At 33.2% G+C, this 22298-nt stretch overlaps 1 protein-coding gene across 2 annotated transcripts in view; it reads left to right on the forward strand.

The window, feature by feature from the left end:
* LOC126771447 (neutral ceramidase) overlaps positions 1 to 22298 on the forward strand; it is a 40105-nt gene that overhangs the window by 1801 nt on the left and 16006 nt on the right. For both annotated transcript variants that reach the window (XM_050491332.1, XM_050491333.1), the window contains exon 2: positions 13017 to 13136. In XM_050491332.1, the coding sequence (XP_050347289.1) occupies positions 13017 to 13136 (120 nt within the window). The remainder of the gene's footprint in view (positions 1 to 13016; positions 13137 to 22298) is intronic.

Raw genomic sequence — 22298 nt, forward strand, 5'->3', positions numbered from 1 at the left:
CTTTTTAATTCCTGTAGTATTAGACAAAGATTAAATGCTATTCAGTTCAGTGAAGCATTACATACAATTTACGATTTTAGACGCAAACAAGTACATAGTAGTTACTTTTGAATGGTTGATAAGCAAGATTGTGGTCATGTCTTAAACAATAAATAAATCTGTTGGTTATTAACATTTAAACTATATGAGTTATGATAATTATAAAATTAGAAACGGTAAATTTGTTGGACAGAGTTATAAATTAAAAATCCTTACTAATATTATAAATAAAATTATAAATAAAATTCTTAAGTAAGTTTGTTTATTTGTTTGTGCGTAACGCTTTCACGGCTTGATTAACCGATCATCATGAAATTTTACATACACGTTCTCAGGGGTACAGAAAAGACATATGGTACCAACACTGGTCCCTTGCGTGGGGGAAGCCGCGAGTGGAAACTAGTTTATTATAATGCAATAAAAGAGTTGACCATTGCTAAATATTTTCTATTTGGTTACTTAAAATGTATTCAATAAATTGTTAAGGCAATTTAAAAGAAAGATTTTACATGGTCAAAGCCGTATACATTTTATCACAAGTTCGTATCGTCGTACTCGATGATATTATTACACCAAAATTATAATAAAAAAAATTTAAAATAACATGGTATTAATTCCATATTCTATTTATCTAATTTTGAGAATTGATACATTAAAAAAAATTTTTAAAGTAAACAAAAATACATGAATATACAATTGTTCAAAACGGTGTCCTTTGATTTCCGTACAGGTTACAGGTTAACAGGATACTTATAACGATGAATTTCATTTGAGAAATATATAATTGGCATTCTCGTCGATTTATTGAATAAAATATATTTTGATCACAATGTGTAATGTTAAATTAGTAATGCCTAATATGTTGGTACTATCTGATTAACAAAAGTGGTGGTACATTACTTGTTGGCATACCTTGCACAATCATGTTCACTAAACAATGGTACTGAATTGATGGTTATTACAAACAACGAGTTTTAAAGATATACGATCATTTTAAACGCTACACATTTAGTATGACGTTGTAGATAGAAAATAATTGTTTAATTTTGTCGTACGAGATTGTGCAAGCCCGTCTATGTAGGTACCATATATTTATCTGATACTCTTCCGCCAAAGAGCAATACCAAGTATTGTGTTCCTGTTTGAAGGGTGAGTGAACCAGTATAATTACAGGCGCAACTTCGCAAGGGGCTAGAAAATCTTGGTTCCCAAGATTGGTGGCCCGTGGGCAATGTAAGGATTGTTTAATATTTCTTACAGTTCAGCACTAAACATTTGTATAGGGGCGGTGGTGAATAAACAAAATTCAAACAAATATCAATTTGATCAAATAAGATTATTTTTATTATTATTATGGATTATATTTATTCAGATCGTATGTAAAGTCTGTCTGTAAACTCATTGACATTAAAAATAGTATCATTGGCCTTATTATACGTGTTTGAAGAATATGACGTCACTGATCTTTAATAGTTTAGACTTTTAGAGAAATATTTTTTTTATAGAATAGGAAGGCGGACTAGCATGATGGCGCACCACCTGATGGTAAGTGGTCACCAACGCCCATAGACATTGGCATTGTAAGAAATGTTAACCATCGCTTACATCACCAAACCGCCCCCTACCTTGGGAACTAAGATGTTATGTCTCTTGTGCCTGTAATTACACTGGCTCACTCACCCTTCAAACCGGAACACAACAATACCAAGTACTGCTGTATTGCGGTAGAATATCTGATGAGTGGGTGGTACCTACCCAGACGAGTTTGCACAAAGCTCTACCACAATATATTTAATAATACTGGAAAACTTACTCTGAAATCTTTGTTTGGGGTTGTGGTATCTATTTGGTGCCGATTCTAATATCCTGGGACATTATTCACACATGGCCATCTAATTCTGGACGGGTCCTTTAAATTTGACTAGATTGAAATATTACTGTAATTTTCTTTCCTGAGGAGTTATTATCCCTTTAGTTGTGTTTTGTCAAATAACGGATTATAAATAACATGATTAATAATTAGTTTGAAAATAGTGCCGCTATTGACGGTTCATTGATTCTTTTTTACATTTATGAATTTTAGTGTGACGCATTCTCTTTGGTATTCAAGATGTGTGTTATAACGTGGTACCTACTTAACTTGGCAATTATCTTACATAAGAAATAAAAGTCAAGGCCTTGCTCTTGACCCCGATAATTTTAAACAAATATTACTTACTTATTGCTACAGATTAAATAAAATTCTGTTCTGTCTGATTCTGTTCTGAATGTACTATTTCATTAAGAATATTAATTTATTCACCCCGTTTTACGGTACTTAATTTTAATACCTCTCCTTTAAGACTTGTTTACTAAAAACCAGTCGGTTTTGAGAGTTCATATAGTGGAGTTATTACAATTATATCAATTGCATTGTATAATTATCTTTCATTATATATTAAGCCGAGATGGCCTAGTGGTAAGAACGCGTGAATCTTAACCGATGATCGTGGGTTCAAACCCGGGCAAGCACCACTGAATTTTCATGTGCTTAATTTGTGTTTATAATTCATCTCGTGCTTAACGGTGAAGGAAAACATCGTGAGGAAACCTGCATGTGTCTAATTTCATTGAAATTCTGCCACATGTGTATTCCACCAACCCGCATTGGAGCAGCGTGGTGGAAAAAGCTCCAAACCTTCTCCTCAAAAGGGAGAGGAGGCCTTAGCCCAGCAGTGGGACATTAACAGGCTGTTACTGTATATATGTGATGCTTTTATCTCCGTATATAAATATTCTTAATTCGCTATACGAACTAATTAACTTTAAAAAAAAAATTAACTTAAAGTATATTTAAAAATATATAAATATAGGCACTGTACAAAGTATGACCCTGTGAAGTGGTGGTATTAATTTATTATCTGTTACACTTAAATATAAAAGAAATATACCGGATCGAAAAACCAGCAACTTTCCACATCCTACGCTACGACCCACGACAAAAAGTTATATATAGGTACTTGATAATTTGTGTGTATGTGTGTTTTATATTTAAAATATAAAAGATTTTTGTAGAAATTGTGACGTTAATACTATAAGTACCAGCAAGCATAACCAGTTACCCGACTACACAAGTTATTAAAAAATATTTCGTTGGGAAATGTATACCCTTTTACAACAGTATCCCAGAAACCGTTCAAAATTATTTAATTGTAAAATTTCATAAAAATCTTAAAGGAAAGTATGTACTTCTTATGAGACACATGTTGAGAATGCCAAGATCGCTTAAAGACGTTTTAATAAGAAATATGAATAATTGCTTTCTAAAAAAAAATTGTTTGAAAAATCCGCTGAGTTTCTTTCCAAACCGGTGTTAGATTTTTTAACAATGAACAAGTGTAATACTTGTCTATTATTAACGAAATCTTTGACATTGATGAATGACCAGTCTTATCGATCATTGGTATAAATAATTATGAAGTTGAAAACTGAAATGTTTTGTTGTCTGGAGATAAAATTGTCGACACTTAAGATACGTTGTGTCGATAATCGTAAAATTATGCAGCTTTTACGCCATAATGATAGAGTAAGCCGTGCTTGTGAAACTCATTGCATTTATTACAAGTGCAATATCATTTGAATATTCGGTTGACATTACACGAAGGTATACACTAAACGGATCACAAGTCATAGGAACACCACACCTATTCTGTAAGAACTCCATTACTCACTCGTAAAATGTTGACAGCCAACTTATGGTGATATAATATTTTGATGCGTGTATTCTTGAAATTTTATAATACAGTAACAGCCTGTTAATGTCCCACTGCTGGGCTAAGGTCTCTTCTCCCTTTTGAGGAGAAATCATGGTCAATTTCGCATATAACTTTCTGATACTTTAATCATGATTTCTGCGGCGAGTTTGGGGTTTACAGAATAGCCCTTATATATATTCTTGAGAAATAATCAATAGATTATTTCTGAAGAATTCAACGTTAAAATGATTTTTTGTAGCGCTTTAAGATAACTAATAATAACCAAAAATATCTTTTTCTTTATTTATAATGACTTCGGAAACGCTTACATTTAAATCATTTAAGAAAATATTCGCAAAAAACTACATACAAACTTACAAAGTACTTATATAAGGCAAGCAATGAGGGAAATTTTAAAACATAAATAATAATCTGTGTTCTTCGCCGTGCTGTCTGTCTGTCTGTCTATGCAGTTTTTTTGAAACATTCTAATTTTATTATAAACAAAATTATTTAATATAAATTCCAGCCATTTGCCATCGTTCAATCCATTTGAAATGATTAAATTTAAAGTCCGAAGATATATTTAGTCTTTACTTGTTTTACTTATTAAATAAAGTTAAGCATGTTTTATTAAGTACGATATCGTGGTCTGTCAATTGCGCGGGGAATTGCAACAATTAGCTCAATGAAAATATTGTTCCGGCAATGACCTGAAGTTCATTGCCTTCGAGTTCTCAATTCCTCATGGTTTTCCTTAAGTTTCGATAAGTAGTTTTCAAACGAAACATATTAAAATAAGGTTAATGTTGTTATGATAAATGTCAGCTATAAAGTGTATTGTCGTTACACATATAAATTGATTGATTTCTACGTATTAGACAGGAAACGTTAATAAAAAAAACATAAAAGGTTGTATTACCTACACTTTTGGCAAATTTTCGTAGTCTTTTTGTTTATTTGATTTTTTTTATGGTAACTAAGTCTTAAAAGTTAAGTGTATTAAATAAAGGTAGACCTTAACCTTGCTCTTACTAAACAGCATCGCTCACGGCTCGTGACAAACAAATGTCGAATTATCTAATTCCACTCAGAGGTGAGTATTAAAAATAATAAATTAAAGTCAATGCTTTAATAATGAGTATACAATAAAAAAACAGCTGAATTTAGCGCGTCCTTCATTGAAGTCGTCTTGTACCAACCGCGATGTACTTAAAATATAATACTACAAGTATAAGTATACAATAACCATTCAATAAATTTATTACAATGTACTCATTCATCTGATGAACAATCAATGAAATTAAGGAACGTTTTTTGCGTGTGAAAGGTAATTACATTGATAATAAATATGTCAACTATAGTTAATCGGTTCGTGGAAGGTTAGCATTTTTGATGCTTTTTAAAAATCTCAGGATATAAATCTGAGAACACTGATAGTCCTAGATCCTCTTGTAGTAGGAGAGGTTTCCTTACTTCTGGTGACTTACTCACTGATTACTAAGTTTATTTTGTTAATTGTCAATATATGGTTAATCTAGGATTCATTTTTATCTCCTAAATGATGTTAAAGTTTACTGATATAATTATTTTAATATTTCTGTGAAAATATATAAGCAAGTGTAACGCTTTATATACATAACATATTCATACTTTTCCTAAATTCTAAACGTAAATATTAATGTATTAAATCTTGTTTCTAACCGACTTTAAATAGGAGATTCGTTTATATAATTATATAAATACATATTATTATTGTATTCGAGATTTTTTTTGTTTATCAACCGATTTCGACATTTCTTGTTGTTTTGGGTTCAGTATTCACAGTCAGAGTCCGTTGCATTTTCAGTCTTTATTTATTCTGAAAAAAATATGTCTGTTTTATATAAATTAATACAATTATATACTGTTGGCAGAGCTTTGTGCAATCTGGTCTGGGTAGGTACCCACTCATCAGATATTCTACCGCAGTTCCCAAGGTTGGTGGCGCATTGGTGATGTAAGCGATGGTTAACATTTCTTACAATGGCAATGTCTATGGGCGTTGGTGTCCGCCTTCCTATTCTATATAAAAAAAATAAGTAAATAAATAACTATGTATACAATTGATGTCGATGATCTAATCTACAGCCATTTGAAGAGCAATAAATTAAGGCTATCGTTAATTGATTGTTTTTTAATTGTTCTTTGTAAACAATCGTCACCAAATCTAATTGATGTCATTAATGAGGTTAAGTTCCCAATTAACAAGAAATAGAAATTATGAATGTAATATACAGGAATATAAAGAGGATAAACAATATAAGGAGGATTTATTATAATATTGGAACAATTATATATTGATATTTATATGATATCATTTTTAATAAGTTAAGTAGATTTATTGTAAAAATATATTATATTGAAAAACTACGATAGTTTCATTACTTACACTTTACTGACACTTACGATGTGTTTTGTTTGTAAAACCAAATGAATATCACATGTGATAATGTTATAGGTCATTCCGAATGTTATTTTTATGTTACTTTCTGCGTATTATGTAGATTGTTGGCGTCGATGGTGTCGTGGCTAGCTTAAACAGCGATACCTAGGTCCTGGGTTCGAAGTCCGGCTCTGAAAAATAAAATGATTTTGCGTTTTCTCTTTCTCAGTACCACGTTATCTGGTTAGCAGTGTGTACACTCCAGTGCTACGTAAAGCATGTAAAACCATTGTCCTGGAACTGAACTCTATTCAGATAGTGCGGGGATAGATAATGCGCTTATATATACGCACACTTGTACACTATGATATGTCCTTCGTGGTTAGTTAGCTTCGTCGTCACAATAAAGTTAATTACAATGAATCATTGCAGTTAAAAAACATTAAACTTACATGGGTTAGCTTACGATAAATATTCCATTATTTAAAATATATAAATTCAACAACTTCTTTAAATTTGACAGTTTTTATTGTGTGTACCTGTGTGTGTGTGTTGGCAAAATGATTTGAGCGTGTGGAACTTAACCGAATGTTGCGTGTTAATGCCGGTTAAACTCAAACGTGTGAAGTTACAAAGGCACTTATTAAAATTAATAAAGTTTTCATTCGAGATCGATAACTAAATCTAAATAAATTATAAGGCTTCCGCATAATAATTGGACGTGCCTAACAACTGTACTTTCCTACAATATTCTGTGTCAAACAGATCACGTTGTAGGAAGAGGTCGGTTTTCAATGCCAGTGGTCTGAGCACAAGTTGAATCATGATTTACGTACCGATGCGTCACTAGTTTACTCGACAATAGTCCTACCTTAACAACTAACTATAAATGCATTTGTAGCGAATTAAACACTTATATATAAGCATTTACAACGTGAAAATTATTATGAAAACAATAGACAAATGGAAAGTAATTGATTAATTACCTATTCTTGATTAAGGCGCGTCGATGAAGGTCATTGCTCCGTATTTCGTTGTATGGATATGTCTCGTCACGTACGTTTGCTTGGTGACAAATCTAAATTGATTTTGAAAAAAATTAAATACTCATAAAAATGTCTTAGATTGTCAGCTGATTAAAACATCAAGAAATATAATAAGGCGGTTGATCCCATGTTATAAACCAGTTAAAGTTAGTGCATTTCAAATCGAAATCTTTATTCGACATACCAGACGACTGGAGGCCATCATCATCGCCAAAGTGTGCTGTCATTTAATAAGTTGCTAGTGTACTCGTGTTTGAGTAATTATTTTGATATCAGTCGTATGTATTTTTAAGGCTTAAGTAACTTAGTAGGTCAACAACCAGTACAATTTATATATGAGATTACAGAGAGGGTTCCTAGGCAAGGAAATTACAAAATTTTATAAGCGTTATTAATTTGTTGGTTTATAATATTAAAGTATGTTACTTTGTTCAGTTTTTTAAGAATATTTTTTGTAGTTTTATATTTTTACTTGTTTTCGTTAATATTTTAATTATATTTATTAAGAAAATTAGGCTGATATTGTATTGTTTTATGGACTTGAAGGTATGTTTTAATTCTTATCTGGCATCTAGGTGCATTGAAAAGCTATTTCTCTTTAATATTATTACTCACAATAATTATAATTTAAAATATATATTACTATGTACTTAAATATTTATTATCAAAATGTTAGAGGATTGCGCACTAAAACTTTACAGTTCTATTTTAATTTGTTAAATTCCAATTATGACGTAATTTGTCTAAGCGAGACCTGGTTACTTCCTAATATCTTTGATGAAGAACTCTTCGATTCACGCTATAACGTATACCGGAATGATCGTGACTATGCACTTCTAGGGGTAAGTAAGGGTGGTGGTACACTTATAGCAGTACGTCGTGGCATCTATGTCGACATGCAACACTCTAGGACACCAATGTCTCTTCCAGGTGCTGATATAACTTTTGTTAATATAGTGGTCGGACAGGGTTTAAGTAAACAAAAACTACGACTTTTCTGTTGCTATTTCCCTCAAAATCAACACCAGAGCGATTCTGAAGCCACATTTTTTGAGTTCTTATCAGATTTAAATTTGAATAACCCTTTTGATAAATATATTGTTGTAGGAGATTTCAACATGGGAGATATTGTGTGGTCACATAACTCTGAAAATACGCTAGCTATCCAAAACCCATCCGAAAATAATTTAATTATGCAACTATTTGCTTTTATGTGCTTCTCTGGCTGGTGTCAGTATAATGGGATTTTTAATGGTAATAATAGACTATTGGATCTCGTTCTGTCTAACTGTAGTTGTTCGGTCGATAGAACAACACCATTATCTTTGCCTGAAGACGTTCATCATCCGTCTCTCTCTGTGTTGACGGATATTATGTTGAATGATTCAAATTTACGTTATGCTCCTCGAATTGTTCGTCGCTTTCATGTTGCTGACTACAACGCAATTAACAATGAGCTAAATAATATTGATTGGGTGGAACAATTCGAAACATGTGATATAATTAACGCAGTAGATAAGTTTTATTTAATAGTTAATAATATTGTGGATCGCTTTGTACCAGCTAAAACAGTATACGATATCAATAAATATCCTGTATGGTTTAGCAAGTTTTTAATTAAATTGATTAAAAAGAAATTACAAGTGCATAAACGATGGAAAATTTATGGTCATAATAGTGACTATGACAAATTTGCTGACCTTCGACACAGAACTAAATTGATGGAAAGAGAGTGTTATAATGTCTTTATTGCTAGGGCTGAAGATAATATTCATCACAGTTCTCGGAAATTCTGGTCATTTATAAAATCAAAGAAAGGTAGTAATAATATACCTGACACCATGTTTCATGACAATACGGTTGGCTCCGACGGCCCATCGATCTCAAATCTATTTAGTAACTACTTTAAATCAGTTTTTGAAGTAGAAGTGAATCAACCCGAGGTTGATTATTTAAACAAGCATAGTAGTCAGTCCTTAATTAGTACTATTAATGTATCATGCCGTACCATTGAAAGATATCTCTCAAAACTTGACTCGTCTAAAGGCAGTGGCCCAGATGGATTACATCCTATGTTTTTAAAACGATGCAGTAAATCTTTATCAATCCCTTTACATTTACTCTTTAACAAATCCATATATTCAGGCATACTACCACCTGTTTGGAAAAAATCGCTTGTTGTTCCCATTTTTAAAAATGGAGATAAGCATATTGTCAAAAATTATCGTGGAATATCAATGTTATCTATCATACCTAAATTATTTGAGAAGATTATTTACGATACTTTGTTTCCTTTAATAAAACCTCTGCTCATTACCCAACAACATGGATTCGTAAATAAAAGATCAGTTGAGTCTAATCTTGTTGAGTTTCTCGATGTTGTTCTTTCAGCCATGGAGAGAGGACATCAGGTTGACACTGTGTATACCGATTACTCAAAAGCATTTGATAAAATTCCACATACGCTATTAATTAAAAAACTTGCATATACTGGTATACACGGCGATTTGCTAAGATGGATAACGTCGTATCTCCGTGACAGAACTCAAGCAGTCGCTGTCAAGGGACACATTTCTAGTTTTGTCCCCATAACATCTGGGGTTCCTCAGGGCTCTCACCTCGGTCCCCTATTGTTTAACATTTTCATTAATGATATACTAAAAAATTTTCAAAATCCTGACATACTTCTATATGCCGATGATACAAAACTATTTAAAATCATAAAAAGAAGTGATGACTGCTCAAACTTGCAATATGATTTGGATATTTTAGTGCAATATTGTTCATCTAATGGCCTACATCTTAACTTTGAAAAATGCAATGTAATAACATTTTCTAGAAAAAAAAATCCAATTTTATTTGATTACACAATTTCCAATCATTTAATTAAGAGGGTAACCGAGGTTAGGGACCTAGGAGTGCTTCTAGATTCTAATTTATTATTTGACAGGCATGTGAATAAAATTATCGCAAAAGCTTACAGTATGATGGGTTTCATATTTCGCCAGGGAAGAGACTTTAAGCATATCAATACATATAATGTGTTGTATAACTCGTATGTAAGATCTAATTTGGAATTCGCTTCAACGGTTTGGAATCCACAATACTCTAAGTATGTTATGGCTATCGAAAATGTTCAGAATAAATTTATTAGAAGATTAACGCGTAAATTTGGGTCCAATGCTATTAATAAGCTTAATATTTTGTCGCTTGAGAAACGCAGGGAATGCAAAGATCAGGTTTTTCTTTACAAAATTGTAAATAATTTTGTCGATTCAATGTACTTAGTCAACAACATCTATATCAAGTGCTCACATTCCATTGCCCGTTCAAAACATACCTTTTATGTCCCAATGTGTAGAACGAACTATGCTAAAAATCGCTTTTTAGTAAGAGCATGTGACAATCATAATAAACGCTACACTAGTATAGATATATTTAACGAAAATTTATTTAAGTTCAAAGAAGCTCTAAAAAACTGTATTTGTCAGTAATATACTTATCGTTTTTTTTTTTTTTTTCTGTTTTAAATTATTTTTAATACTTTATTCATATATCTTAATAAATTGTTAAATAACTTGTTATCGTTAGGTTCACTCCATGTTTGTTTGTATAAGTGGAAACTTTGTTGGCTTAAGTGAAATTTATTTTGTTACTAAATTTTATGTATTATATTATGCTGTATGTTTCCCAAATAAATAAAATAAATAAATAAAATAAAAAAAAAAGTAGATTTTATTGTTCATTGTATGTATTTAATGTTGACACAGCTGCATGACAATTTACATAATATGTTTTATAAATATCGATAACAGAACGTTCAAATTATTTTGCTCGAATGATACCTAAGTGATAATTAAGTGTTTTTAAATGAGTGCATGGAGAGAAACGTTTTCAATAAAAAATGCGTAAGCTAAGAAAAAGTAAGATTAAAAGGTTCGAAGAAATGTCAGGCTTAAAAAAGTACTCTGAACTTTTTATCAGTGTAAGTATATCTGACTTTGTTACCCTATGAAATATATTCAGTTGTTTTTTAATAGCACTGTGTCGCAATGTTATCGTTAACATTCGATCTGATAATATAAACAAAACTACTTTAATATAAATAATGACACTGCTATCCTTCCGCTTGCGGGAATGTGATTGAATTGTTAATTTAACTATATATTAATATATTGCTATATATAATAAAAAAAAAGTCGAGATGGCCCAGTGGTAAGAACGCGTGAATCTTAACCGATGAACGTGGGTTCAAACCCGGGCAAGCACCTCTGAATTTACATGTGCTTAATTTCTGTTTATAATTCATCTCGTGCTTTTCGGTGAAGGAAAACATCGTGAGGAAACCTGCATGTGTCTAATTTCATCGAAATTCTGCCACATGTGTATTCTACCAACCCGCACTGGAGCAGCGTGGTGGAATAAGCTCCAAACCTTCTCCTCAAAAAAGGGAGAGGAGGCCTTAGCCCAGCAGTGGGATATTTACAGGCTGTTACTGTTACTGTATATAATAAAATATTTAATTAATTACTTATTACTTTTTTAAAGTAATATTGAGCAATAATGAGTATGGCGCAGACATTCTACTAAATTTTGGACAAATTTCATCATAACTGCTGAACTTGGCATAGATTCATAACCTTGGAATAACGAAGAATCCGTTGCTATAGAATATTCGATGCTTTGCAAAAATATATAACTGTTACAAGATTTCATAATCCGTATATATATTATTTTAGTTTTTTAGTATGATGTCATATAATAAATATATTTTATAGAACATTAACCTTACTGTCGTTTATATATAAAAAATTAGTTAAATATTCCAACTAGAGAAATCAGAAAACCTTGGATCAATATTAATGAGGCCCTAATAAGATAAACTAAACGTATCCCGGCGGTTTGGCCTCTTATGATAACCCACTGTAAGTTGTAAAACACTACAGCTGTGTCAGAATTTCACTATCAAGTTTTCTTAACGCCGAAATACGAAATTAATTACAAATAAATAACACGAGAAGTGTGGGTTCTTGTTCAGATTAGAAAGCACGATCTTCGGCTAGAATACACGTGTTTTATCAAGTGGGCTATATGAACCATAGATAGTATATAAAAATATAATGTATTAAGAAATACATCATAACAATAAAAGCGTTGAGTTTTTGTACGTAGGTAGGGCTTAGTGCCCGTATGAGTAGTCGTCACTCATCAGATATTCTACTGCTTAATAGCAGTACTTGTTATTGTTGTGTTCCGGTTTGAAGGATGAGTGAGCCAGTGTAATTACAGGCACAAGGGACATAAAATCTTAGTTCCCAAGGTTGGTGGCGCATTGGCTATGTAAGCGATGGTTGACATTTCTTACAATGCCAATGTCTAAGGGCGTTTGGTGACCACTTACCATCAGGTGGCCCATATGCTCGTCCGCCTTCCTATTCTATAAAAAAAAACTTAGTTTTGTTGCAATCTGGTTTGTACGGTGAGTGAGCCAGTATAACTATAAGTCCTGTCCCTTGTGGCTGTAGTATATAACATATAAGTTTTAGTTTTATAAAATATTCGTTTCCAAGGTTGGTAGCGAAATGGCGATGCTAGGAATGGGTATTATTTCTTACATAGCCAGTGTCTATGGGTGGTGGTGACCGTATAACATAAAAAAAAACGTTATGACATAAATATTTTATCATACATATTAATTAAAGTCAACTTTATATCAAACAAAATATATATTTTTTGTCAACGAATCTTATAAAGCGTGTCATTGATTTGCAGATGTCAATATTGTGGTGCGGATTCCTGTGGTGCATTCTCGGTTGCGTATATGCAGCCGGCGCTCTTCGTGTGGGTGTAGGCATCGCTGACGTCACTGGACCACCCGCTGAAATTGGTTTTGTGAGTCCAGCTAAATGCCGTTAAAAAAATGTGAAATATGAATAAGAAAATATAAACTAATTAATGCTATATTTAAATCATACCAGTATTATTATTTTTATTATGTACTCACTTTTATTTATAGTAACTAAAAATTACGCAAGCAAATGACAATTTCAGCAAAACAGTGAATCGATCTTACGAAACATGTTTCTAAATGTTTTAAATCGTGTTTTATAAGACATAGAATATTGCTATATTTCGTTTCTGATGACGTTACCTATCACTTTTCTTACTTCTCCTATTTATCTTATTTCTGACATTTAAATTACAGTGACGTTATAAGGGTTTATTCTAATTAATAGTTTCTCCCCGCTGCTTCGTCCGCCTGTTAGGGGTTTGGGGTTGTAATTAAGGGTATCTACCCTTTGTCCTTTTCTAGCCGCTGCACTCCACCTATTCCGTTTTGACCGCGCGCTTACTACAAGGCGCTAGGGTAATGATTACACACGGGCGCTATATGGGCTAGAGACGCCTTTGCCTGTGTGTACACAAAATATTCGGTTGAGTAGGTAAGATGTGAAAGTTAAACAAACAAACTCACGAAAGTGACATTATTTATGATATTCGTTAGGATTATTATAATATAATTAAAATATCTCGTTATGTAGGACTTCATATACAAATCAAAATTAAAACTAGACCATGTGGAATGGCAAATTAAATATCTATGATTCTGATTCGGCCAATAAGACAACATTTTACGCGTGAACTGTTTAAGGGGAACCATATCGACGTCTAAAAAAAGACGGTATTAGCATAATACCGCGTAATTCACCAAATTATTTCTGTCAAGGTTAGACTCCAAATATCCTTAATTATTATAAATAACTGATACCTTCTGCGTCGGGGTTGAGATTTCTTTTGCCCCGAGTCTGGGTTTGTATTGATTTAAAATTATATATTTAGATATGTTCATCATTCGGCTGTTACCTATGTATATATTACATATATACACATGTATTAGGTCGCCTATCTTTGGAACAAACGACCGTGTGTAGAAAAAAGAGGATTTTTTTATTTTTACTCAGTGCGTTGTAATTACAACAAGGTACAACATTTGCGTATGACGATAATATCCTGTTGACCGATTACGGCCATGCGCCCATTTTATTAGTCAACTGCGCAGGAGACATTAAAGTTCTCAAGTGTTTACGCAAACACAGGTGCGCTATCTATTTTAAGACTTTCATTTTCATAGGCCGATGGCAAGGCCGATAAGACCCGCAAAACGACTTGAGAGAAATCTGAAGAAGGCTTTACGTGCAATACAAGCCATGGAAATGAAATAGTGCTAACTCATTAGGTACCCTCATTCTTGGCTGTATCAGCTAGACGATAGTTAATATTATACATATTTAAAAATAAATTATGTTCTATGTTAGGAGTATATAGAATCCTACCCTATCCTGTATCCCCAATTAAAAACAAATTATTTTACTTGTATACAAAATTAGGGAGAAAACTCTTATCGAAAACATTAATTAATATATTCATATTTAACGATGTGTTTTGCGAGGTAATAAGTAAATACAACGAATATTGCAATTATCGACAATTATTATATAATTATGGGCGAGTAATTGAACCTTGATCTGCCGCTTTTACAAATGAATATAATTTTAGTTTATACTCGATTCCGAAGTATTGGCGTTATGCAAAATGAATTGGTAGGTAAAAAAAAATACTCAAAAAAAACTGTAAAAAGTAAAACTTCAAATATGTTTGTTTGTCCTTATTATAAGTAGACAGTAATATTTTAATACAAACGTCGTTGCGACGGGGACCGCAATTTTACATCGATCGGAATGAAATGAAATGAAATTTGATATGATCATTTTGCCGAGTAGGAAATAAACACTTGATTTTCAAATGCCTAAATAATATAAATAAAAAAAATTATATCTAAAAACCTCACATATATATCACCTTACATTGATATCACAAAACAATAACTTTTGAAGCAAAAAAAAAAACGCTTCAAAACCAGTCCATTAGCTTGGTGCGACAGACACACACAGATACACACGTTGAACATAGAATATACTTGTTACAGAATTAAAAACACATAATTTGTGCCTGTGAGTGTTTCTCAGATCTGATGTTTTTATAAGGGTGGTGGTATAATTTCGTTCTATACAAGTATTGGGATCCAATCAAAAACTCATAAGTAACCCTTAATTACCCTTTGAACCCAATTCCATTTTCGGTATAAATATAATTGGACCTCTTATACTCTGTCAATGTCTGAGAGTAGGGAAATTAGCTCGTCTGGAAAATTGGTACCAAGGCTCATATCATTTACGGGAGGTAACGATGATGGTGTCGAAACATATCATAACAAACATTGTACAGGCAGCCATTATGGTCTGAATGTACTATTGTTTAAGCGCCAATGGCTTTTATAAACATCATCTTTTCAGGAGGATTTAATATGATATTCTGAATTGCATACACGTAGAACTTATATTGCTCGGTTTTCAGTTAGCAAACACTGCTCTAAAATTTAATTGTAATTTTCTCGCTTCAAAAACGCTGTTACCCGTTTCCCTCCTAATGACGTTGGGGAGTATGTGGGACACAAATTCCTGGGGGGAAAATTTCTTCTGTGACATGACATTTTCGCGAAAAGAGACCATTTCCAGTACCTCTGGCTGTCAGGCATGGCGTTAAAAACGTAATTGAACTAATTAAAGTATTTTTCAATACAATTTATTCCGTTCTCCGTGACCTTATGTATTATTATGAATGTAATTATATATGCATGCTATATAATTGCATGTCTGCAATATCATTTATTTATTACGCGGTTTCGCCAGCGTGGTATTTAGTTTATAACGATAATCCTTTAAAATTTATAGTGCTATTCTGCAAGGTCAAACTCGAAACTCACCTTAGAGAACGGTCGTGAACTGTCGGAAAGTGATATGCGATATTGACCATAATAATTATACTTTTACAACATTTCGCCCCGTTTAAAGTAGCACCTACCCTTAGAAGCTAGTTACCGTATGTCTTATAATCTGACGCGTAAGCAATTTGATTATGATCGGCTGAGTAGTTAAGACGTGTAAGTGTAACAAACAAACAAACTCACTTTCGAATTTATAATAATAGTTATGATTATACACATTACGCAAAACAGCAGTACTTGGTATTGTTGTGTTCCGGTTTGGAGGGTGAGTGAGTCAGTGTAATTACAGGCACAAGGAACATAACATCTTAGTTCCCAAGGTTGGTGGCGCATTGGTGATGTAAGAGATGGTTAACATTTCTTACAATGCCAATGTTTATGGGCGTTGGTGACTACTTACCATCAGGTGGCCTATACGCTCGTCCGCTTTCCTATTCTATAAAAAAAAATAACGGCAAAATAAACATAGGTAACAAATGTGCTACCGTTAGATGTTTATTGCGTGTTTGTAATGCAACCGTGAAAACTGCTAACAATGCGCTAAGGAAGATCAAATAAATAAGTTACAGGTCCTTTAACCACTGCGGAATGTACTTCGTCGCTGAAGGCTTGTGTTTTAATACTTAAGACTATCTTCAACGCATCAATGTCGTAGTACTATTATATATTCTAATGATATAAATGTGATAGAAACTGTCTGTATGTTACGCTCTCACGGCGAAACCACTGAACCGATTTTGATGATCGTACGAAGCAAGCTTGAACTCCAAGGAAGAATATATATAATTTTGTACCAAACCTAACTTAACACGCAGGAGCAGTAGCTTGCGAAAACTATTTTTTATATATTTAAATAATTTGTAGTTCATGTACTACATCGTGCCTCAATTGTCCAAGTGACCAAGTGACTTGAAGTGGCGGGAAATTAATAATAATAATATCCTGGGACATTTTTCACACACGGCCACCTGATCCCAAATTAAGCTTGTACAAAGCTTGTGCTATGGAAACCAGACAACTGATATACTACATATACTACTTTTTCTTTTGTAAATATATACTTATATAGATAATTACACCAAGACTCAGGACAAACAGACATGTTCATGCACACAAATGTCTGTCCTGGGTAGGAATCGAACCCACAACCTTCGGCGTGAAAGGCAAGTATCTACCAACCACGCCAACCGGCTCGTCAAATTATTATTAATTTTATGAGCCGATTTCGCGGAGTGGATATAACATGTGTATGTCAAACTAAGATTAAATTTTAATGACCTTAATTTGTGTGTATAATTGTATTTATTAATTATATATTCTTTTTTTGTGTTTAGGCTACATCTAGATAATATGATAAAAAAGCGTCAAAACTATCTGGATTTATTAATAGGCAGTTAAAGATATTTAAACAACCGAGTGTTTCTATTCTTTTATTTAATACTTTAGTTCGAAATATCCTAGAGTGTTGCAGTGTAGTGTGGAGCCCTTGCTATCAGGTTCACATAAATAGACTTGAATGTGTTCAAAAGAGATTTTTATATCACCTTTCTTACACCGATAAAAACACAGAGACTGAATTTTTACAGTGCAAGCTCACTTTACACTCGAAGGAAAATAAATGATATCATCTTTCTATACAAGCTAATTCATGGACTTATTGACTCGTCAGATATCCTGATATCCTACCTCTACAACAAATGTACTTAGCCACTCGCCTTTATACCGCATGTGTTTCTCTTATAATAGTATTCGTTTTAATTATGCTACTTTTACCGACAGTTCTATAGCCTCATTGAAAAAAAGTTTAAAAAAACTGTTCGATAGTTTTAATTGCTTAGCTATTAAAAAAACTTATAAGCTTAGGTCTTTGTTGCTGTCACAGACTAGACGCTTTTTTTTGCACTTAATCAAAAGCGCATGTCGTCTCTACATCAAGAGAAATGTAATCATTTGAATTTTTTGATTGTGTTTTGTTTTGTAGACCTATGAACATAAAAAAAAATATATTTATTTATTTATATAGTTACACAAACATAATTCAATTAGGACATACATTAAAATAAGGAACTTACAATTTCTAAGCTAGATTATTTCTTAAACATGTGTATACGGTATGCTCATTAAAATAATATTCATCTAGAGTTCGCCATTAAAGGAAAAGATCGCGAATAAACCTGCGTGTACAATAAGTTTCACATTTCTCCTTAATAGGAGATAGGCAAGCTTCTAGATTTTTACATACATATTAATTAATTATTTTATGAATAATAAGGAATAATAGTTAAAATCTACTAAATCTAGTCTAGTAAAGCTACCATATAATTTCTATAAAGATACTGTAGTACCCAATGGTCCGTTCTTAAATTGAAATACGAGATTTACTTATCGACCTCGCTAAAATTACTGAGTATGAAGGGCTTGTATGAAGACTTATAAGGAACAGTTACGTACGATCGTTAGCTGCACGCTAGGTCTTATCGTCGTAAACGAAGCTGTTTTTGTATACTAAGGTATTTAATATAAGTTTATCAAAAAATGTGTTCCAGCAATGAAATTTATACACAAATGAAAAAAAGGCTAATTTAGAACAGGGTATTTGCTACTGGTGGTAGGGTTTTGTGCAATCTCGTCTGGGTAGGTACCACCCAATCATCAGATAATCCGCAAAACAGTGGTACTTGGTATTGTTATGTTCCTGTTTGAAGGGCGAGTGAGCCAGTGTAATTACAGACACAAGGGACATATTATCTTAGTTCCCAAGGTTGCTGGTGCATTGGCGATGTAAGCCATGGTTAACATTTTTTACAATGCCAATGCATATATGCTCGCCCGCCTACCTATACTAAAACATATATATATATATTATCACACAGTTATAAGTAAAACTAACTTAGACCACAGTAATCATTCAGTTGTTTGATTTGAAGTATACAATGTAAGTATATATAAAGTAAGTAAGTACCTGAACCAAATACGACAATAGAAATTAGTACGCTTCTACATAATTGTCCTGATTTCTATAAGTAATCAAATAAAAATAATAACTCTACATTACTACTAGAACTCTACATTATACTAATTGTCGGATTTAAAAACACTGTTTGCATTTGTTAGCCGAATTCTTGAGGAAGATAAATAGGCAATTTAAAAATCAAATATCACTCGCGGAACAGTAATGTTTAAGGTTGAAACCGCGCGAAACAGATATTTCTCTTAATAATGATATTCATATAACCTTCTAATATCCAGATGTCAAGTGTCCTCTTGAAAACCATAAAGTATAATTATGATGGGATACTATCAAGTCCCACACTTAACCTTCATACATAACTTAGTGCCGTTTTATATACTAGCAGACTTTGCCCTTCATGTTTTATGTATACGGTATAGAAGATGCAGTATAGCGCCATCTAGCGGCGAGATACATCATTAAGAAAATTCTTATGTCGGATGGACCGTGTGGTTGTTACTATCATTGGACACAATGCGGGCATATATTTGAATAATCGAGCATAGAAAAGTTAATTACTATAATAGCTAACTATTATAGACTCGGGCAAACGTATGACAGTTCCTAGTAGAGAGACACTAGTCTTTAGGACTTTGGCGCGAAGTTTCCGAGCGTCGATGTCAATGCTGGCAACACTTTGTTTTCGGTTTAAAAATCCTTCGTGTTTGAAACTAACCTGATTTGTAAAAGGAAGCCATATGCAAATTTTCATGGTGGCCCTAGTAGTTTCTGTGAGTTAATTTGTCAGTCAGATATATTTATATGTATATAAATATAAATAGATTATTATTTACACATATACATGTACACGCGTGGCAACATTCACGCTTCACAATTTGACATTGAGAGTAATATGCGTCTTGCGTTATTGCATAATTTGTTAATGTAAATGTATAATTAAATGTAAATGTATAAAAAACCCGCTTACTTATTTTTATTACGGTTATGTGACGCTTATAGACTTATTTATCAGAACGAATAGTTTAATAATTATAGCTCCTTGTCGGGAATTTATCATATTAAATGATGTTTATGAAATATAAATAATTGTCTGCCTATCACGTTGACGAAGTTGTTAGTCTATAGTACCGTACCGTAACAGCCTGTGAATGTCCCACTGCTGGGCTAAAGGCCTCCTCTTCTCTTTTTGAGGAGAAGGTTTGGAGCTTATTCCACCACGCTGCTCCAATGCGGGTTGGTAGAATTCACATGTGGCAGAATTTCAGTGAAATTAGACACATGCAGGTTTCCTCACGATGTTTTCCTTCACCGTAAAGCACGAGATGAATTATAATCACAAATTAAGCACATGAAAATTCAGTGGTGCTTGCCCGGGTTTGAACCCACGATCATCGGTTAAGATTCACGCGTTCTTACCACAGGGCCATCTCGGCTTTTTTTTTTTTTTTTTTTTAGTCTATAGTGTTACGGACTATTAGCTTAGTCACAAAAACAGTACAATACTTAATTTTTCACTACTGTACTTATTTAGAGGACGTTTGGTTTTGAATTATAAATAAAGACAATTAGTAATTTTGTATTACAATTATTTATTTGCCAGCACATCTTTCATGCTCGATATCTAGCAAACGAATCGCTGGTTTTTCGACTTTTACTCAACTCATTATTATAATCAATATAAATATTTTAATTTAAACGGAAATATTTGTAGGATACAGTTTTGTGACTTATTAAAATATTGTATATTTCCGCTTTATTAAAACAATGAAATATCTAAAGTCGGTAACAAGGGTTGTACATCATGTGGTTCCAGGTTCGACATACCAAGAGCTTCTCAGTGACTCGGAGTCCAATGTAAAAGCTTTTGGTTTAACATGTCAGATCGCCTGCCTATTGATCTATGAATGTAAGGCAATAGCTTAGCACTTGTGCTGTTATATCTTATCATCCTGCTTAGTTGTCTACTCTATCGAAAATGGCCTTAAATAAATTTGTCAGGACTTCGATAACAATATTATAAAATTCGGTAATTAGTTTACACTAAATACTAAACCTCTCATTATAATATGTCACACGAAGCTGTGATCTTAATATTAATGTTATAACCGTAACAGCCTGTGAATGTCCCACTGCTGGGCTAAAGGCCTCCTCTCCTGTTTTTGAGGAGAAGGTTTGGAGCTTATTCCACCACGCTGCTCCAATGCGGGTTTGTAGAATTCACATGTGGCATAATTTCAGTGAAATTAGACACATGCAGGTTTCCTCACGATGTTTTCCTTCACCGTAAAGCACGAGATGAATTATAATCACAAATTAAGCACATGAAAATTCAGTGGTGCTTGCCCGGGTTTGAACCCACGATCATCGGTTAAGATTCACGCGTTCTTACCACAGGGCCATCTCGGCTTCATTAATGTTATATATTTTGATAATCGAGTGACTACCTCGTTGGTCCAATGGCTTGATGTAAGGCCGCAGATCCGGAGGTCCTGGGTTCAATTCACAGGTCGGGTCAATAAAAAGTTATTGGGTTTTTCTGTCAGAAAATTCTCAGTAGCCCGGAGTCTGGAAAGCTAGTAAGACGTTGGTCTTGCGCCTGAATTCTTTCCGGTAGTGTCGGATTGCCGTCTAATCGGATTATGAGACTTACGGAATAGAGAGTGCACCTGTGTTTGTGCACACACTTGTGCACTATAATATCTCCTGCGTTATTGGCTTATCTCTCTCTTGAGATTAGCCGCCGTGGCCGAAACAAATAAGATCAAACCAGTTTGATTGGGTTTTCTTATAACTGGATCTCGTCTAGCAAGTTACATTGATATTACTTATCTTGATTCTTAAGTATATGTATTATACTACTATACGACTTCTTATTGGATGCTGTGAAAACCCGCCGCAAATTGACCGCTCTGAGTTATATCGCTTACTGTGGGAAAATCTATTACTATAGAAGCAAATTTAAAGACGTTTTCAAGTCAAAAATTATGGAACGTTTGTGTGCTAAGGGTTATTTAAACTATCAGTAACTACACTCACTACATTACAATTGCGCGAAAACTGCAAAATTGCAGCTTTAAAGCAGTTTAAATGCGTTTGACATACATCAAAACTGCAAACTGACTGCGCAGTCAGGTTTAAATCGCTTTCTGGCTACTGCGCAGTGTGCAATCGTTAGAATTAGACATTCGTCAGCAATTAAGTAGTGACTTTTTAGATGATGTCACACCTCGGAAGGACG

The sequence above is a fragment of the Nymphalis io genome, chromosome 10 (genome assembly GCF_905147045.1).
Source record: "Nymphalis io chromosome 10, ilAglIoxx1.1, whole genome shotgun sequence".
In the NCBI taxonomy this organism is placed as follows: Eukaryota; Metazoa; Arthropoda; class Insecta; order Lepidoptera; family Nymphalidae; genus Nymphalis; species Nymphalis io.